The 17,222-nt window shown below is 40.8% G+C and overlaps 2 protein-coding genes across 7 annotated transcripts in view; one reads left to right on the top strand and one right to left on the bottom strand.

The window, feature by feature from the left end:
- The window catches only part of LOC138755551 (EMILIN-2-like), a 112,904-nt gene extending 104,011 nt beyond the window's left edge, over positions 1-8,893 (top strand). The window contains exon 9 of the mRNA XM_069921742.1: positions 5,402-8,893. Coding sequence (XP_069777843.1) covers positions 5,402-5,410 — 9 coding nt within the window. The 3' untranslated portion in view covers positions 5,411-8,893. The remainder of the gene's footprint in view (positions 1-5,401) is intronic.
- lpin2 (lipin 2) overlaps positions 4,968-17,222 on the bottom strand; it is a 160,138-nt gene continuing 147,883 nt past the window's right edge. For 5 of the 6 annotated variants that reach the window (XM_069921744.1, XM_069921746.1, XM_069921743.1 and 2 more), the window contains 5 exons: positions 17,022-17,108; positions 9,865-10,017; positions 8,564-8,678; positions 7,890-7,993; positions 4,968-7,144 (listed from right to left, as the gene is read on the bottom strand). In XM_069921744.1, the coding sequence (XP_069777845.1) occupies positions 7,000-7,144; positions 7,890-7,993; positions 8,564-8,678; positions 9,865-10,017; positions 17,022-17,108 (604 nt within the window). In that variant the 3' untranslated portion in view covers positions 4,968-6,999. The remainder of the gene's footprint in view (positions 7,145-7,889; positions 7,994-8,563; positions 8,679-9,864; positions 10,018-17,021; positions 17,109-17,222) is intronic. The other variant, XM_069921747.1, reaches the window with a different exon arrangement.

Here is a 17,222-nt window from a genome sequence, read left to right on the forward strand (position 1 = left end):
CACCTCCTCAAAAAATTCAACAAGATTTGTCAAACATGACCTTCCCTGCACAAACCCATGTTGGGTGTCCCTGCCTCTCTAGGTACTTATATATTATCTCTAAGAATACTTTCCACTAGTTTACTGACCACTGACATCAAACTTACTGGCCTATAATTGCCTACACCTGGAACCCTTTTTAAACAGGGGAACCACATTTGACACACCAATCCTGCGGCACCATGCCTCCCCTCTAGAGACTGTTGAAAAATCACTGTCAGAGCCTCCACTATTTCCTCCCTGACTTCCCTCAAGGTCCTGGGGAAAATCCTGTCGGGTCCTGGAGTCTTATCCACCTTTATATGCCTCATAAGTTCCAACACCCCCTCTTTCCTAATCCCTACATTTTCCATAATCACCCCTTTTGCTTCTCTTATCCTACACGATTCCATATCCTTTTCCTTAGTGAATACGAAAGAACTCATTCAATTATCTCCCCCATCTCATTCGGCTCTGCACATAGTTGTCCGCTCTGATTCTCTAAGGGACCTTCACTCTCCTTTTGCTATTTACATATTTTTAAAAACCCTTCGGATTTACTTTCACCCTGTTCGCTATAGCCACCTCGCACCTTTTCACTTTCCTAATTTCTTTCTTGAGCTTTTTTACAATCCATGTATTTTCCAAGCATCTCATTTATACCTTGTTTCTTATATTTAATGTAGGCCTCCCTTTTAATTCGAACCAACTTTCTAATCTCCCTGAAAACCACGGCTCTCAAACTTTTGGCCCTGCCTTTTATCCTATCAGGAACATAAAGATTCGGCACCCTCAAAATCTCACCTTTAAAAGACCTTCAATTCTCCTGTACCTCCTTCCTATAAAACAAATCAGTCCAAACTACTCCTTGCAAATCCCTTATTTTTTCAAATCTTGCTTTCCGCCACTCAAAAACCTTAATCTTTGGACCAGACCTATCCCTTTCCATAATTATATTGAAACTAATGGTAACACGATCACTGGATCCAAAGTGGACTCCAACACACACCTCAGTCACCTGCCCTCTCATTCCCCAACAGTAGATCCAACACTGCCCTTTCTCTAGTGGGTACCTCAACGTATTGCTGCAAAAAACTATCCTGCACACATTTTACAAATTCTAATCCATCCAGTTCCTTCACAGAATGTGTTTCCCAATCTATATTAGGAAAATTAAAATCCCCCACTAACAGAACCCTGTGTCTATTGCAAATCTCTACTACTTCCTTATATATTTGCTCCTCTATTTCTCGCTCTCCACTAGGCAGTCTATAAAACATGCCTATAATTGTAACTTCTCCTTTTCCATTTATCCACCCATACTGCCTCCCTCGACGAGCCCTCCAATCTATCTCGCATCAGCACCCTGACAAGGAATGCTACACCACCCCCCTTACCCCAATTCTATCACACTTAAAGCAGCGAAATCCTGGAATATTTCGCTGCCAGTCACAACCCTCCTGCAACGTGGTAATCACCCCCACGTCATACTGCAAAGTCTCTATCCACACCTTCAGCTTGTCCACCTTCCTTACAATACTCCTAGTAGTATTAAAGGAAATGCATTTCAGAGAGATACCACATCTTTCCCTCTGTTTGTCCCTACCTTTATGGTCAACTCTTATTTATTACCAATATTGCATCAATCATTTTTCTTCTCGATCACTTGTCTTTCTACCCCCAAACTTTGTTTACAAGCCTTCTCTATTTGCAGACAAACTGTCTCTTTCCTGTTCTCTTTTATATGGCACCTTTCCCCAACCATACTAGTTTAAAGCCTCCTTAGTAAATGCCACCGCCAGGATCCTGGTCCCCCTGGGATTCAAATGCAACCCGTCTGTCCCACTTCCCCCTGAAAAAGGTCCCAGTGATCCAAGAACTTGAATCCCTGCCCCTTACTCCACCCCTTCAGCCACGCATTCATCGTCCAGCCGATACTATTCTTGCCCTCACTATCACGTGGGACTGGAAGTAATCTAGTGATGACCCCCTTTCTGGTCCTTCTTTTTAGCTCCCCAATTCACACCTCAGTCACCCTATATTCATTTTTTAAGACCACTTCACTCTTCCTCCCTACATGCCAACATGTAGCATGACCTCTGGCTCATTACCTCCCCACCTTGGACACGAGAAGCTACATCCCAGACCCTGGCACCAGGGAGGCAAACCACCATCCGGTTTTCTTTATCGTATCCACAGTATCCCCTACCTGTCTCGTCACAGGGGCCCTCTCTTGTACCTGCCTCTTCCCTCTCCTAACTGTAAGCCACTGATCCTCCTCCCATGGCTCTGGTGTGACCACCTGGCTACAACTATCTATGACAGCCTCACTCTCCCTGACTAGAGTGAGGTCAATGAGCTGTGCTCCAGTTCCCTAACTTGGTGCCTGAGACGCTGCAGCTCAGTACACCTAGTGCAGACGTGGATGTCCGAGAGGCTAGAAGACTCCAGGACCTCCCACATTGACATTGAGAACAGCAAACACCATATAAAGAGAAAAAACAAAAAGATAATATGTGACAAATATAGTCTTGCCTTAAACCAGATAGGCTCAACCTCAGCTCGCCAAAGCCTCTAAGCCCCACTCCTTCACCAGGCCACTCACTCACTGGGCTGCTCCTTTGCCTTACCCTCCTTTTATTGGCCCTTGATCAATTAACCCCGTCACTCTCACCTCACTCTTCCTCCTCCGAGCTCTGGTCGCTGCCTCCTCCAACTCGCTGCTCAAACCAACTAGGCCTGAGCCCGGTAGGGAACAGAATTTATTACCTTACCTTCCTCCTCGCTCCTCTATCAAGGTTGAAAGACAGACTGCTAATTGAAGGAATTTATGAGAGCATGGATGAAGTTCATGGCAAATGTTGAAGCATACAAATTAATTAACTACCTTAACTCTTCTCTCTTTGGCTTGGTTTCGCGGACGATGATTTATGGAGGGGTAATGTCCACGTCAGCTGCAGGCTCATTTGTGGCTGACAAGTCCGATGCGGGACAGGCAGACACGGTTGCAGCGGTTGCAAGGGAAAATTGGTTGGTTGGGGTTGGATGTTGGGTTTTTCCTCCTTTGTCTTTTGTCAGTGAGGTGGGCTCTGCAGTCTTCTTCAAAGGAGGTTGCTGCCCGCCGAACTGTGAGGCGCCAAGATGCACGTTTGGAGGCGAGATCAGCCCACTGGCGGTGATCAATGTGGCAGGCACCAAGAGATTTCTTTAGGCAATCCTTGTACCTCTTCTTTGGTGCACCTCTGTCACAGTGGCCAGTGGAGAGCTCGCCATATAACACGATCTTGGGAAGGCGATGGTCCTCCATTCTGGAGATGTGACCTACCCAGCGCAGTTGGATCTTCAGCAGCGTGGATTTGATGCTGTCGGCCTCTGCCATCTCGAGTACTTCGATGTTAGGGATGAAGCCATTCCAATGAATGTTGAGGATGGAGTGGAGACAACGCTGGTGGAAGCGTTCTAGGAGCCGTAGGTGATGCCGGTAGAGGACCCATGATTCGGAGCCGAAAAGGAGTGTGGGTATGACAATGGCTCTGTATACGCTTATCTTTGTGAGGTTTTTCAGGTTGGTTGTTTTTCGAGACTCTTTTATGTTGTCGTCAAAGGCGCTATTTGCCTTGGCGAGTCTATTGTCTATCTCGTTGTCGATCCTTGCATCCGATGAAATGGTGCAGCCGAGATAGGTAAACTGGTTGACCGTTTTGAGTTTTGTGTGACCAATGGAGATGTGGGGGGGGGCTGGTAGTCATGGTGGGGAGCTGGCCGATGGAGGACCTCAGTTTTCTTCAGTCTGACTTCCAGGCCAAACATTTTGGCAGTTTCCGCAAAACAGGACGTCAAGCGCTGAAGAGCTGGCTCTGAATGGGCAACTAAAGCGGCATCGTCTGCAAAGAGTAGTTCACGGACAAGTTGCTCTTGTGTCTTGGTGTGAGCTTGCAGGCGCCTCAGATTGAAGAGACTGCCATCCGTGCGGTACCGGATGTAAACAGCGTCTTCATTGTTGAGGTCTTTCATGGCCTGTTTCAGCATCATGCTTTTTTCACTACCTTAACTAGTATTGGGACATTTAACCATTTTTAAACATACCTGAGAAATTCATTTTAACAAAGAACATTTGAAACAAGGTCAATAAAATATTTATAATAGTTGAACTGTTTTCTTACTCATTTATACATTTTAGTTTCAAACAATACATTTTAAAATTATAGTAGTTTACTACTTTAACTTTGGGATCCTCTCTTTCTTGTGGCATCAAAAGCTTCCTTTACAGATGCAGACCTACCAGGGCCCAAATGAAATGTCCACACATAACTACTGCCAATGAGCAGCACCTTGTCTCATTGTTCCAATAGTGGAAGTTATCTTAAACCTTGAGGATGCTAAAACCAATATTTTAAAGTTGATGATCCACAATATAATAAATACTTGAGAGATTATTCTAAAACATAAAACACCAGAAATTCTCAAGTCGGATAGTATCTGTGGACAACTCTCTTCCCAGAGGCTGCTTTGATTGGAGCATTATTTTGTTTCATTTTTTAAAAAATCTTGTACGATTTATGGAATTAAGTGTCATCCTATGAGCTAACCAAGAGAAAATCTAATTTAAAGTATATTTTCTAAAATAAGGTAAAGTAGAATTAGGGCAAACTAGGGTCTGCTTTCGTGTTCTCTCTCTCTATGGACACTAAAAAGGCAACAATATCAACTGAAACCCCAAAATACAAGCAAACGTTTGCACTTGCAATGGAGCTGAATTACTGATCCATCTTATCAAAAGAATGATTTGATCTCAAATACTGTTACCAGCAAGGATGTTTATCCTATTCACTATTTTAACTTTTTAAAAAAAAATGTATAGCTTTAATGCTTACCCTGTATGTTATATTTCATTGGGATTAAAAATAACTGAATCAATAATGCACATCAATACACAATGACGGATGCAGTTTTTGAGGGTGGAATAATATAATTTTAATGACAAACCAGTACAAAGCTAGTTGAATGAAATAATACTGCCAAACAAATTGTTCTGAATGGAATTCTAATAAAATGTCATTGTTGGGCTGAACCATAACAACTATTTTTTCTGTTCCATTAATGTTTAGGAATCCCAGTGCTCAAATGCCTCAAAGCTATACTTGGTATAAACTAGTTAGAAGTTTGAGAAAACTGACAGAAGAGGTTTTCAGAACTTTAATGAAGTGGGCATTCTCTCTTGTCAGATAAGCTTTGGATATAGCATTCACACCAAAAATTGACATCTTTTACAGCTTCATCTTTCATTAATAGCAGGCATCTTAGTAAAATTGTTGATCATTTTTACAGAGAACTAAGTTACAATGTACTTTTCTTTTACTGCAAGGTTACATTTCTGTTACAGATTTGCTAGTTGTTCAACTCTACCACTTCTGCATGCAGGATCCAGTCAAATCAAGTTTAATCTTCAGATACAAGTTTTAACAACATGCACCCTGGAAGATCAAAATGTTGAAACTTTTGGGGAAAATGTGCATCCTAAACTTCTATCTGCATTCCAATATTGTACAACAAATGATTGCATTCCTCTGTACTGAACACAAACTTTCATAGTATATTGAAACAATCAATTGAGTAAAATGCCATTTTCTGTGAACAGAATACTCTAGGTCACACAGAAATACAAGTTCATTCTGACACTATAATGTCTCAGCAAGAATGTGTATGTACATACACCTATCAAAGTTTGCGTTAAACATGGGTATTATAGGTACACGTTCTGCGATAGAATACTGATACAATCACTGAAATCCAAGCTGGTTAAAGCAACTGCTGAGGTTACCATAAATGATTATTAAACTTTCCTTGATAGGTGGTGTCCATGATCAGAAACATAGCAATTTTAAATGATCAACACAAAATGTGTTTAACTTACTAGCCTCAACAAAGTGTGCACAGGTGAGAGAAAATGCTGTAAACCCATTACCAGGATTATAACAGGATGTAAAACATCCCCCAAGAGCTTGTACGGGATGGGTGATTAAAACAAAATTCATAATTTGTTGCCATTTCAAACAATGGAAACATTCCTGGCACAAATAGTTTAAAGAAATATGTCTATTCGTTATTTACCTTCCACCAGTATAATACATCCAATTTAACCACTTTAAAGAATATAATTATCTTTTCATAATTGTTATTTTATAACACTAATCTATATCTTTCATAGAAAGAATCACGTGCTGTAATGTGAAATGCCTCAATGAAAAACCCTCCTGTATTACTCTATCAAGGTTGAAAAACAGATTGCTAATTGAAGGAATTCATGAGACCATGGATGAAGTTCATGGCAATTGATTAAATACATAAAAATAACCTGCATGTAGCATGCATCTGGTTGCAAGACTTTCTCACCCCTCCATTTGAGTGTTCAGGTACCATTTATATCTGATTTATAGTAATGAAAGTGCAAATGGTTTGATTTTAACTGAAAACAAAATTGGCGTTCATTTACACCATAGCTGAAGTAGCATCAAATAACATGAGGTTTGTAACATGATTTAGATCACTGCTACAAAATATAATTGGCCATTTTGGTTATTATTAGGTTCCTTCATATCCCAAGGATTCAGCTCATTTTTCAGGTATTAAAAATATTGTCACTTTAAATATACTGAGTAATATCTAAACCAAGTTGTTCTTTTAAAAAAAAGTTACTAGAAGTAGCAACTGGAATGATGAGAGTGTTAATAATGCCTTAGATACAGCTCACAACTAGAATCATTGATTTCCTTCTGCTACAACCAATTGGTCAAATGAACACATGGTTAGATTCCTGAGGATTGTGCTGGTCTGAACTGTGTTACCATATTTCAGCAACAATTGAACCAGAACACAAATAAAACCAAATTATTTTCATGAAAACCTGCACCTGAATCAGACTCTTTGAAAAGTATAATTTACTTGGAATTTCTTTGACAAGAATTCAATGAATAGCAATATCTAATTAAGTTCTTCCATATCGATACTTGGTAGCACATCTCGCCAATAGTTGAAGTGGCTATATTCTGGATAAATAAAAGCAGAACACTGCTCTTGACTGAGCAAAGGGAAGACATGTTCAACAAGCTCACTCAATCTAATATACCTGAAAAAGGAGAGAGTTCAAATTAGAACGTATTTTGAAAAAGTAGTTAAATATATATTTAAAAAAAACATGGATTATTGCCCCATGAAAGATTGGATGTGATATCAACCTATTGTCCCACCTCCCCCATTGCTTCTTAAAATTGTCTTGGCTCTTTATTTGGATTTTTAGATTTGAGGGGAGAGATGGGGCAATAGTAGCAAGCATCAAGTGGATCCAGGTGAAGAAAGGTTGACTGACAGACAGAATCAGGTGGGGAGGTAAGGGTGGAGTTAGCACAGAGGCTGGGAGGCGCCAAGAGGAGACAACATAAGGCTACAGGAATTTGAAAAGGTTCAGTGAAGAATGGAACCAAATAAGGGAGGATGGTGAGTAGATTGGAACAGTGGGAGGAGTGTCTAGATGATGGGCAGATGGAGCAGGTGGGGATAGGAAAGAAAGGGTAAAAGGACTTACCCAGGCAGAAAACAAGACACTGTTCTTCTGCTCTACAGGCCTTTGTTGTCTACAATTATCACTTACCAACTTCTGTCCTATCTCTACCCTCCTCTACTTGCACATCAAGCCTCCCCTGGATCCACCTATGCACCACCCTGCACGTCTTTATACTGTTTATCTCCCCTCCACCCTTTCAGTCAAGATGAAGGTTTTTCACCCTCTTCATTTCCCTCCACAGATGCTTCCTAACCCACTGAGTTACTCTGGCAGTTTGTTTCTTTGCTTGAGGTCAGCAGGGAATACTTACGAAGATTTATTGCCCTTGGTTTGCTCCTGTATTAGTTCACCTTTAGGGTTAACTGTAAAGATTCTATAGTCTGGGACTCCAACTTGCTTATAGGCACAGACATCCTTAAAAAAAATGAGTAAGGTTTGAAATTTCAAGTTATCTAATCACTGTTAAATCATGAGCGAGCAAAACATATGTTTTTAATTTTATGCAAAAGTTTTGTATTAATTTCTTTTATAAAACATTCATTAGATCATGTTTGATGTACAGGTACTTCCCAACTTACAATCGTAATTGGGACCAAAGGATTAGTCATATCTTGAAATGGACGCAAGTCGGAATTTTGCTCGTGGAGTACTGAAGTTTTAAAGCAAACTTTTTAATCAAATGTTGTATTTGACAAACTATAACAGGGCAAGTTAGCGCCCTTAACTCTCGTGCATCCACACAGGAATCAAGATGGCCACGCCCAGCCTATAGTCCCCAAGATGCCGACTTAACAAGGTAAGTATGAATATTTTGGCACTTACGTGCTCTGTATCCCTTTATAGTTTGTAAAATACAACATAAACTGCGTAAATTTTATATTTTTTCCGAAATATTTTTAAAAAATTCAGTCGTACGGACATAAGTCTCATAGGTCGCAAGTCGGGGAGTACCTGTATAGGATAAAAGTATTGGTGGAAACTTACATTAGGTCGGTTCCCAAAAGCAGCGTAGAAAGGTTGGTTGTAAATATTAAACAAATTTTTGATGTCATTCAAACATTCTATCTTAAATTTTTCTGGTTTCTTCTCTATTACTTCTCTGTAATTAAATAGGTACAGTGTCAGACACAATGAACATTAATGCCCTCACGCAAAGAGTGATGAAGCCTGGTCTTTTACTTGTTCCCCAAATGTTTGTGGCCTGGAATCCTTCCAGCTATTTGTTAAGGATTTCTTGCACTTCAGCCTATCAAGTAATCCATGAGAGATTGCTGAAGCTTTTGTAAAGTTAATTCCACCTCAAGGAAATGTAACTGTGAGGGATTTTGAATGATTAAACTTTTTACTTCTGTGGTTACCAACTCCGATAACACAATTACATATGGAACAATATTTCTACAAAATTCTTAGCTTACAGAAACTTTTAAAAAGTTACAGTATTGAGAATTTTTAATTTAAGCTACAAACTAGCTCACAAAGTTTGTCACTGAACCCAGACATTCACCGATTCCACCACACAGCGTGTAATCTAGCAGCTAACCTTTGGAGGAATGCAATGAGTTAGGTAGCATCCATGCATAGAAATGGTCAGTCAACATTGAGTTCAGACCTTTTATCCTTTGGATTAAAACATTAAAGTCTACACATGTTGTGATTGTAGTAAAAACACTAAAATGCTGGAAGAACTCAGGTCTCGCAGGCTCAGGCCCAAAACATTGGCTATATTTATCTTTCCCTCCTGTGGACACTGCAAGACCTGAGGAGTTCCTCCAACATTTTTTGTGGTTTTTACTTTATCCTTTGGATCATCTTTAGAGTCTGAGCTAGTTAAACAGATTTTACCAGGCAACATTTCACACACTGGCAGATTCACCTATCCAAAAGTTAAACTAGATTTGTGGTCTCAAGATACCTCTGATCTTTGACTAGAATCTAAAGAAAACATGTCAATGTGGAAATTAGCCAAGACCACTATCCTACTGCCAATCAAAGCACCATTTGTACTTATATGATTAAACTTCAGTGATAAACTCCGCACAAATGGAGTTTTAATTCATCTACCAAACCTTTTGGGCTTGGCAGTCAAGGCCACATCTCAACAAAATGAACGATACTGAAACTCACTTTGGAACTTCAAAAGTGGTAAAAGTTTTCTGGGCAAGGTAGACAATCATAATATTTCAGCATTACATTTCAGTAATTGTTCAAACCAAAATTCAAATAAATGAATTGGTGAAATAAAATATTTCTCAATGCATTTACTGATTGAAGATTCTGCCACATACCTACGAAGTGCTGAAAAAAGACTACTCGGAGCCAGCAGTACGGGTCCTCTAGGAAGGATTGTTCCTTTATCATTCACCCAATGCAAATACCCTCTCGTCATGTCTGCCATGCCAATAGCACGTGCTGAACAATACAGAAATTTGTAGCCATTCCTTTAAGCAAACATTATGTCATTAATATATAGCCTGGGGATACATTTCCAAGATTTAAATCCTGTTCAACAAAATTTGATTTTAAAATTCAACATTTGATTTGTTTCTACTGGACATAATAAATATCTTTCTTCATCTTGTTTAACTATTTTGCCTCTCCCATATACAACTGATGTGTAATTTTAGTGACTGATGTTTCTGGAAGTACAGTTAGTAAAATATAGTACTTGAAAGAAAAAAGACAAATCAAGAAAAGCAATGCCAATTAGCAGATGGTGGGGCTGCTGAGCGATGATGCAGAAACATTTTTCACAAGTTCTAGTTCAGTCGAGAGGATCTTCAGCTGGCTTGCCCTCAAGTCCATGCACTAGGTGTATAATATGATTATTCTGCACAAGCTAGGTATTCTTCAATTTTCTTCCTTCTATATTGGATCAATAACTTCCTTCTGAGGAGAAAACTCTCACAAAACAGCACTTTGAATCTTGTGATTATGTAACATTTATTTGACTACTGAACCATCTCATATCACAATAATTTAAATACTCTCTCCTTATCCTTTTCACATCCACAGTCCTGAAACAATATGAGTGAAAGATTTACTTGTACTACTTTGAATTCAATAGCCTTGAATCATTGCTAATAACGCACTCTTTTCAAAAAACCTACTTCAGATAGACTTCCTTCTGTTGAACCTGTGGACATAATCCCGAACTTCCAGTCACCAGCTGCTTAACTCTCCATCATTCAATGCCAACTTCACATTCTACATTATTCCAATAAATAGTATCTGGTCTTTCAATCAAGCTAGGCTTACAAACATCTGGATTCAATCAATTCAGTAATTTGAAATAATAATTCTGGTGCCCATTTTCACCATATCTTCTTTATATTTGCGATTCCAGTGTCACCATCAAACGTATCTGATAGGGATTCTGTACAAACCAACTTATAACCTGATGCCTTTCCACAAAATACAAGGCATGATTTAGGAGACACCATGTTCTTGGATAGAATTAGTTCCACAAATGCTCAGTGAAGCTCTTCCTGCTTGTTCTAACTGCCCTCCTGAATAAACATGAAAAGTCCTAGAGCAACATTTTGAAAACTAGGAGGAATTTTTTCACTGACTGACTTCAGCACAGGAAACAGAAACCTGGCCCATCAGGTTCAAACTGCAATTTAATAAATGCAAAATTGATAATTCTGTACGAGGTTTTATAAACTATTGGATTTTATTTCAATTAAACCATAATAAACTTAATTTGCTTCTTTTTTTAAACAAACTATATGAGGCTGTAAAGGTATCTAACCTTTTATTTGGATTCCAAACACTGGCATTTTTTTCAGTAGATGGCATTACACATAAGTTACGTTAATTTCCCATAATAAATTTTCCATTTTCAGAGGGAGGTCACATCCCCATGGGCGCCCTTTCTTACCTTCAATGGAAAGCCCACAGCACCCAGTGGGAGACAAGTAGGCGGCAGATGGCTCAATGCAGGAGCCATGGCCGTCTTCCTGATCCATAATTCCCCACGCAGCTGGAACCGCTGCTGGGGTGTGTCTAAGGGCCAGCCTGACGAGCTGGTGGAGTGCCTAAAAGCCACCAGTACTTGGTCCCGACAGTCTGCTCCTCCAACAGCTCTACCCCACTTGACCTTTGGCTCTGAGCAGCTGACACTGGCCACCCTGTTGGCTCCAATCTCCACCTAATGGATGCACTGGTCGAGAGCATCTTTTATGGCGCACATTGAACTGAGCCTAAGGCGCAAAATGGTCCGGCATCGGCTTTTGGGGGGATGGGGTGGAGGGTGTGCTAGGAGCAAGGCATTTGCTTAAACGGACCAAAATCAAAATGATTCTGAAATCCAGAGATTCTGAACAGCGGCAGGTACCTGGTCCCTATGATCTGGATAAAAGGTTAGGCATCTGTACTATAATAAATTTTCAGTGAGCCAAGTTTAAAGGGAGTGCAAGAACTGAAGCCTTCGGAAGGAACCATGGCAAAATTACTGGTGAGCAAGATGCTGTTCCAGACAGAGGTCCTGCTCCATTTAACACCAAGTCAATTTTCATCAACAAACCTTTGACTTTTTAAAAAGAAATGTATCCCTTATTTTAAAAATATCATATAACAGCAAATTAATTTAAAAGATCAACTTTGGAATACAGAAGGAAACTAAACTCTCTGACAGAGGGATTATGTGCAAATTCACACATATAACATCCAAGATCAGGTCCCTGGAGCTCCAGTTTTCCACCAATGTTTTATTCAATATTTATTCTTCAACCAACATTTGTCAAACTGGTTATCTGGTCATCTTCACATTGTTTAACAAAGCTAGATGAATGCCAAATGACTGCTGGATTTCCTATCTTGCACCAGTGGCTACATTTCAGAAATACTTTAGTGGTTGCTAAGCACTCTGTCCATTACCTACAGGACATTAAATATGATGTAGTTATAGTGGTTTTCTTTCTTCTTTGCCTTGGCTTCGCGGACGAAGATTTATGGAGGGGGTAAATGTCCACGTCAGCTGCAGGCTCGTTTGTGGCTGACAAGTCCGATGCGGGACAGGCAGACACGGTTGCAGCGGTTGCAGGGGAAAATTGGTTGGTTGGGGTTGGGTGTTGGGTTTTTCCTCCTTTGCCTTTTGTCAGTGAGGTGGGCTCTGCGGTCTTCTTCAAAGGAGGTTGCTGCCCGCCAAACTGTGAGGCGCCAAGATGCACAGTTTGAGGCGATATCAGCCCACTGGCGGTGGTCAATGTGGCAGGCACCAAGAGATTACTTTAGGCAGTCCTTGTACCTTTTCTTTGGTGCACCTCTGTCACGGTGGCCAGTGGAGAGCTCGCCATATAACACGATCTTGGGAAGGCGATGGTCCTCCATTCTGGAGACGTGACCCACCCAGCGCAGCTGGATCTTCAGCAGCGTGGACTCGATGCTGTCGACCTCTGCCATCTTGAGTACTTCGACGTTAGGGATGAAAGCGCTCCAATGAATGTTGAGGATGGAGCGGAGACAATGCTGGTGGAAGTGTTCTAGGAGCCGTAGGTGATGCCGGTAGAGGACCCATGATTTGGAGCCGAACAGGAGTGTGGGTATGACAACGGCTCTGTATACGCTTATCTTTGTGAGGTTTTTCAGTTGGTTGTTTTTCCAGACTCTTTTGTGTAGTCTTCCAAAGGCGCTATTTGCCTTGGCGAGTCTGTTGTCTATCTCGTTGTCGATCCTTGCATCTGATGAAATGGTGCAGCCGAGATAGGTAAACTGGTTGGCCGTTTTGTGTGCCCGATGGAGATGTGGTTTTACTTTCTTCCCAAAGGACATGAAGCGACAAGGATAGTGTTAATCACCTAACCATCTTTAGCACTAAAAAAATTAAAGCAACTAGTCATGTCTCAAACTTTAAAAGCAAAGATAGGGCAGCACCGTTAGCGCAATGGTGTTACAGCACCAGTGATCGAGACGGGCTGAAATCTTGCACAGCCTGTAGGGGATGGCAGGGCTGGGTGGGTGAAAGGGGGAGGGGAAAGAAAAGGCAATCAGGTTTAATGGAAAGCAGTAAAGTCAATGATCATGCCTTGTGGCTGGAGAATGCTCAGACTCCAATCTGCGGGTGGTCAAGGTGGGGCAGTATACAAGATGATGGACAGACGTGAGCATGACCCAGAATTGAAATAGTTGGCTACTGGGAGGTGCTGAGCAAAGCGATCTCCCTGCTTTTGACCGGTCTCTCCGATGTAGAGAATATCACAACTGGATGCAGAAATAAGTACTCTGGATGTACAAATGAAGTGTTGCTTCACGTGAAAAGCCTGTTTGGGGCCCCAGACCGCGGTGAGGAAGGAGGTTCAATCCAGGATCAATGCAACAATTATCCTGGCTCATTTAGCGTCCAAAGAAAATCTGTCATTAACTATACTACTCTTTGGATTACCTATACTGGAAGGACACATTTCTAGATTTCAGGTAAAGATCAGATGAAATCAAAATTCAGAAGAGGCTTACAAGAATAATGGCCATTGTGGCAGGGACTTTGGGAGAGTCCAGTTTTCTTGACCCAAATCTCAATAAGGTATCACCTTTGTGTGCATGCACAAGTGGTGCAGATGTACAGCGGCAACAAGCAACCACGCTTACTACAGCACAAAAAACAAGCCCCTTCAACCCTTCTAGTCTGTGCCGAACCATTTTTTTTGCCTAGTCCCACTGACCTGCACCAAGTCCATAAGCTCTCCATACCTCTCCCTTTAATGTACCCGTCCAAATTTTTCTGAAATGTTAAAATTGAGCCCACATTCGCCACTTTAGCTGGGTGCTTGTTCTACACTCCCACCACTCTGTGTGAAGTTCCCCTTCATGCTCCTCATAAACTTTTCCAGTTTCACTCTTAACCCATGTCCTCTCCTCTGATTTGTATCTCACCCACCCTCATATCTACATTTACTCGGTCTATCCCCCTCATAATTTTAATTACCTCTATCAAATCACCTCTCATTCTTCTATGCTCCAGGGTATAAAGTCCAGACAATATCCTTAAATCTTCTCTGCACTCTTTCAATCTTATTAACTTCTTTCCTGTAGTTAGGTGATTAAAACTGCACACAATATTCCAAATTTCACTTCATCAATGTCTTACACAACTTTACCATAACATCCTAACTCCTCTCCCCAATAGCTTTATTTATGAAGGCCCTATGCCAAAAGCTCTCTTTACTACCCTATCCATATGTGACACCACTTTCATGGAATTATGTATCTGCATTCCCTGATCCCTGTTCTACCCCACTCCTCAGTGCCCTACCAATGACCGTGTATGTCCTTTTATGGTTTGTCCTTCCAAAATGCAACACATTTGTCTACATTAAACTCCATCTGCCATTTTTTAGCCCATCTTTCCAGCTGGTCCAGATTCCTCTGAAGCTTTGAAAAGCTTCTTCGCTGTCCATGCCTCCAATCTTAAGTGTCATCTGCAAACTTGCTGATCCAAATTTACCACGTTATCATTCAGATCATTGATATAGATGACAAACAACAATGGTCCCAGCACCGATCCCTGAGGCACACCACTAGTCACAGGCCTCCAGTCTGAGAAGCAACCATCCACCACTACTCTCTGGCTTCTCCCACTGTCAAATCTATTTCATTTCTTCACCATGAATACTTAGCATCTGAACCTTCCTGACTAGCCTCCCATGTGGGACCTTGTAAAAGGCCTTTCATCAACAGCCTTTCCTTCGTTAACTTTCCTGGTAACCTCCTCGAAAAACTCTAGAAGATTGGTTAAATATGACCTATCACGCACAAAGCAATGTTGACTATCTCTAATCAATTTCTAGCTATCCAAATAATTGCATATCTTAGCACACCTTCCAATAATTTACCTACTAGTGACGTCAGGCTCACCTGCCTTTAATTTCCAGGGTTACCGTTGGAGCCTTTTTTAAACAATGTGAGCTACCCTCCAATTTTCCGGCACTACAACTGTGACTAAAGACATTTTAGATATTTCTTCTAGAGCTCCTTCAATTTCTACAATCGCCTCCATCAATGTCTGATGGAATTATCTTGTCAGGCCATGGGGATTTATCCATCCTTATTTGCTTTAAGACAGCAAGCACTTCCTCCTCTTTAATCTGAAAAGGTTCCATGGTTGCTTTCCTTACTTCCCACGATTCTGTGCCTGTTTCCTGAGTGAATACTTAGGAAAAAATATTAAGATCTTCCCCTATCTCTTTTGGCTCCATTCAAAATCACCCGCTCTCATCTTCAAGAGGACCAATTTGTCCCTTACTGTCCTTTTGCTCTTAATATACCTGCATTTGTAGAAACCCATAGGATTTTCCTTCACATGTCTGTCAAAGCAACTTCATGTCTTCTTTTAGCTTTCTTGATTTCTTTCGAGGTTTTTATAGCATTATAATCCTCAAGTTCCTCATTTGTTTCATGTTGCCTATACACTTCTCTCCTCTCCGAACCAGATCCCCAATATCGCTCAAAAACAGAATTTCCCTATGTCTGCTAACCTTGCCTTTAATCCTGACAGGAACATACAAACTTTCTTCTCTCAAAATTTCACTTTTGGAGGTCCTCCACTTACCTTGCACATCCTTGACCAAAAACAACTTATCCCAATCCATACATTCGAGATCCTTTCTGACTTCCTTAAAATTAGCCTTTCTCCAAATTAGAATGTCAACCTGAAGCCCAGTCCTATCTTTCTCCATAATTAACTTGAAACTAATGGCATTATGGTCACTGGACCAAAATTGTTCCCCTACACATACTTCTGTCATCTGTCCTGTCTCATTCCCTAAAAGGAGATACAGATTTGCATTCTCTCTAGTTGGTATCTCTATATATATTGAAAATTTTCCTGAACATATTTGACAAACTCCAAGCCATCCAGCCTTTTACAGTATGGGAGTCCAGTCAATATATGGAAAATTAAAATCTTCAACTATCATAACCTTATGTTTCCTGCAGCTATCCCTCCACAGATTTTTTCTTCCAATTCTCGAGTGTGGTCATACCTTTCCCGTTCCTCAGCTCCACCCATGTAGCCTCAGTAGGCGAGCCCTCTGGTCTGTCCTGCCTGAGCACAGCTGTGATATTTTCCCTGACAAGCAATACCATTCCTTCTCTTTTCATCACCCCCCCCACCTCAATGAGCTGCCAGTCCTGCCCCTCCTGCAACCACACTAATGCCACAACATCACAATTCCACATGCCAATCCATGCTCTAAGTTCGTCTGCCTTTCCTAAATTACTCCTTGCAGCTTGTTTTAATACATAAAGCAAGCTGTAATTGCTAATGAATAAACTATCAACATTTTTATTCCTCCTTAAATTTTAATTTTAAAAGTACTAGCCAAGAATCTGGAAAATCGAGACCGACCCAATCCTTGAGCCATCCGAATTTTTTGCAACATATAAAGGTGAATTGAACTTTTTGTTTGGCTTCTGTTTTTCTGAAATATGACCTCCAGATACTTACTCATGTATCTTATGATAAAGTTTGGCGATTCCTGGATGAGTCCAGTCTTTGCCCAATTGAGGAAGGATCTGCCCCAAAGCATCAGACCTACAAGAAAAATTATAACTACCTGCAGCAGACAAACTTCAAAGAAATATTTGAAAGACTACAAATAGGTTATTTGGTGATCATAAATAGCTTTGTCATAAATAAAGTACAATG

This window comes from Narcine bancroftii, chromosome 2, assembly GCF_036971445.1.
Source record: "Narcine bancroftii isolate sNarBan1 chromosome 2, sNarBan1.hap1, whole genome shotgun sequence".
Lineage (NCBI taxonomy): Eukaryota > Metazoa > Chordata > Chondrichthyes > Torpediniformes > Narcinidae > Narcine > Narcine bancroftii.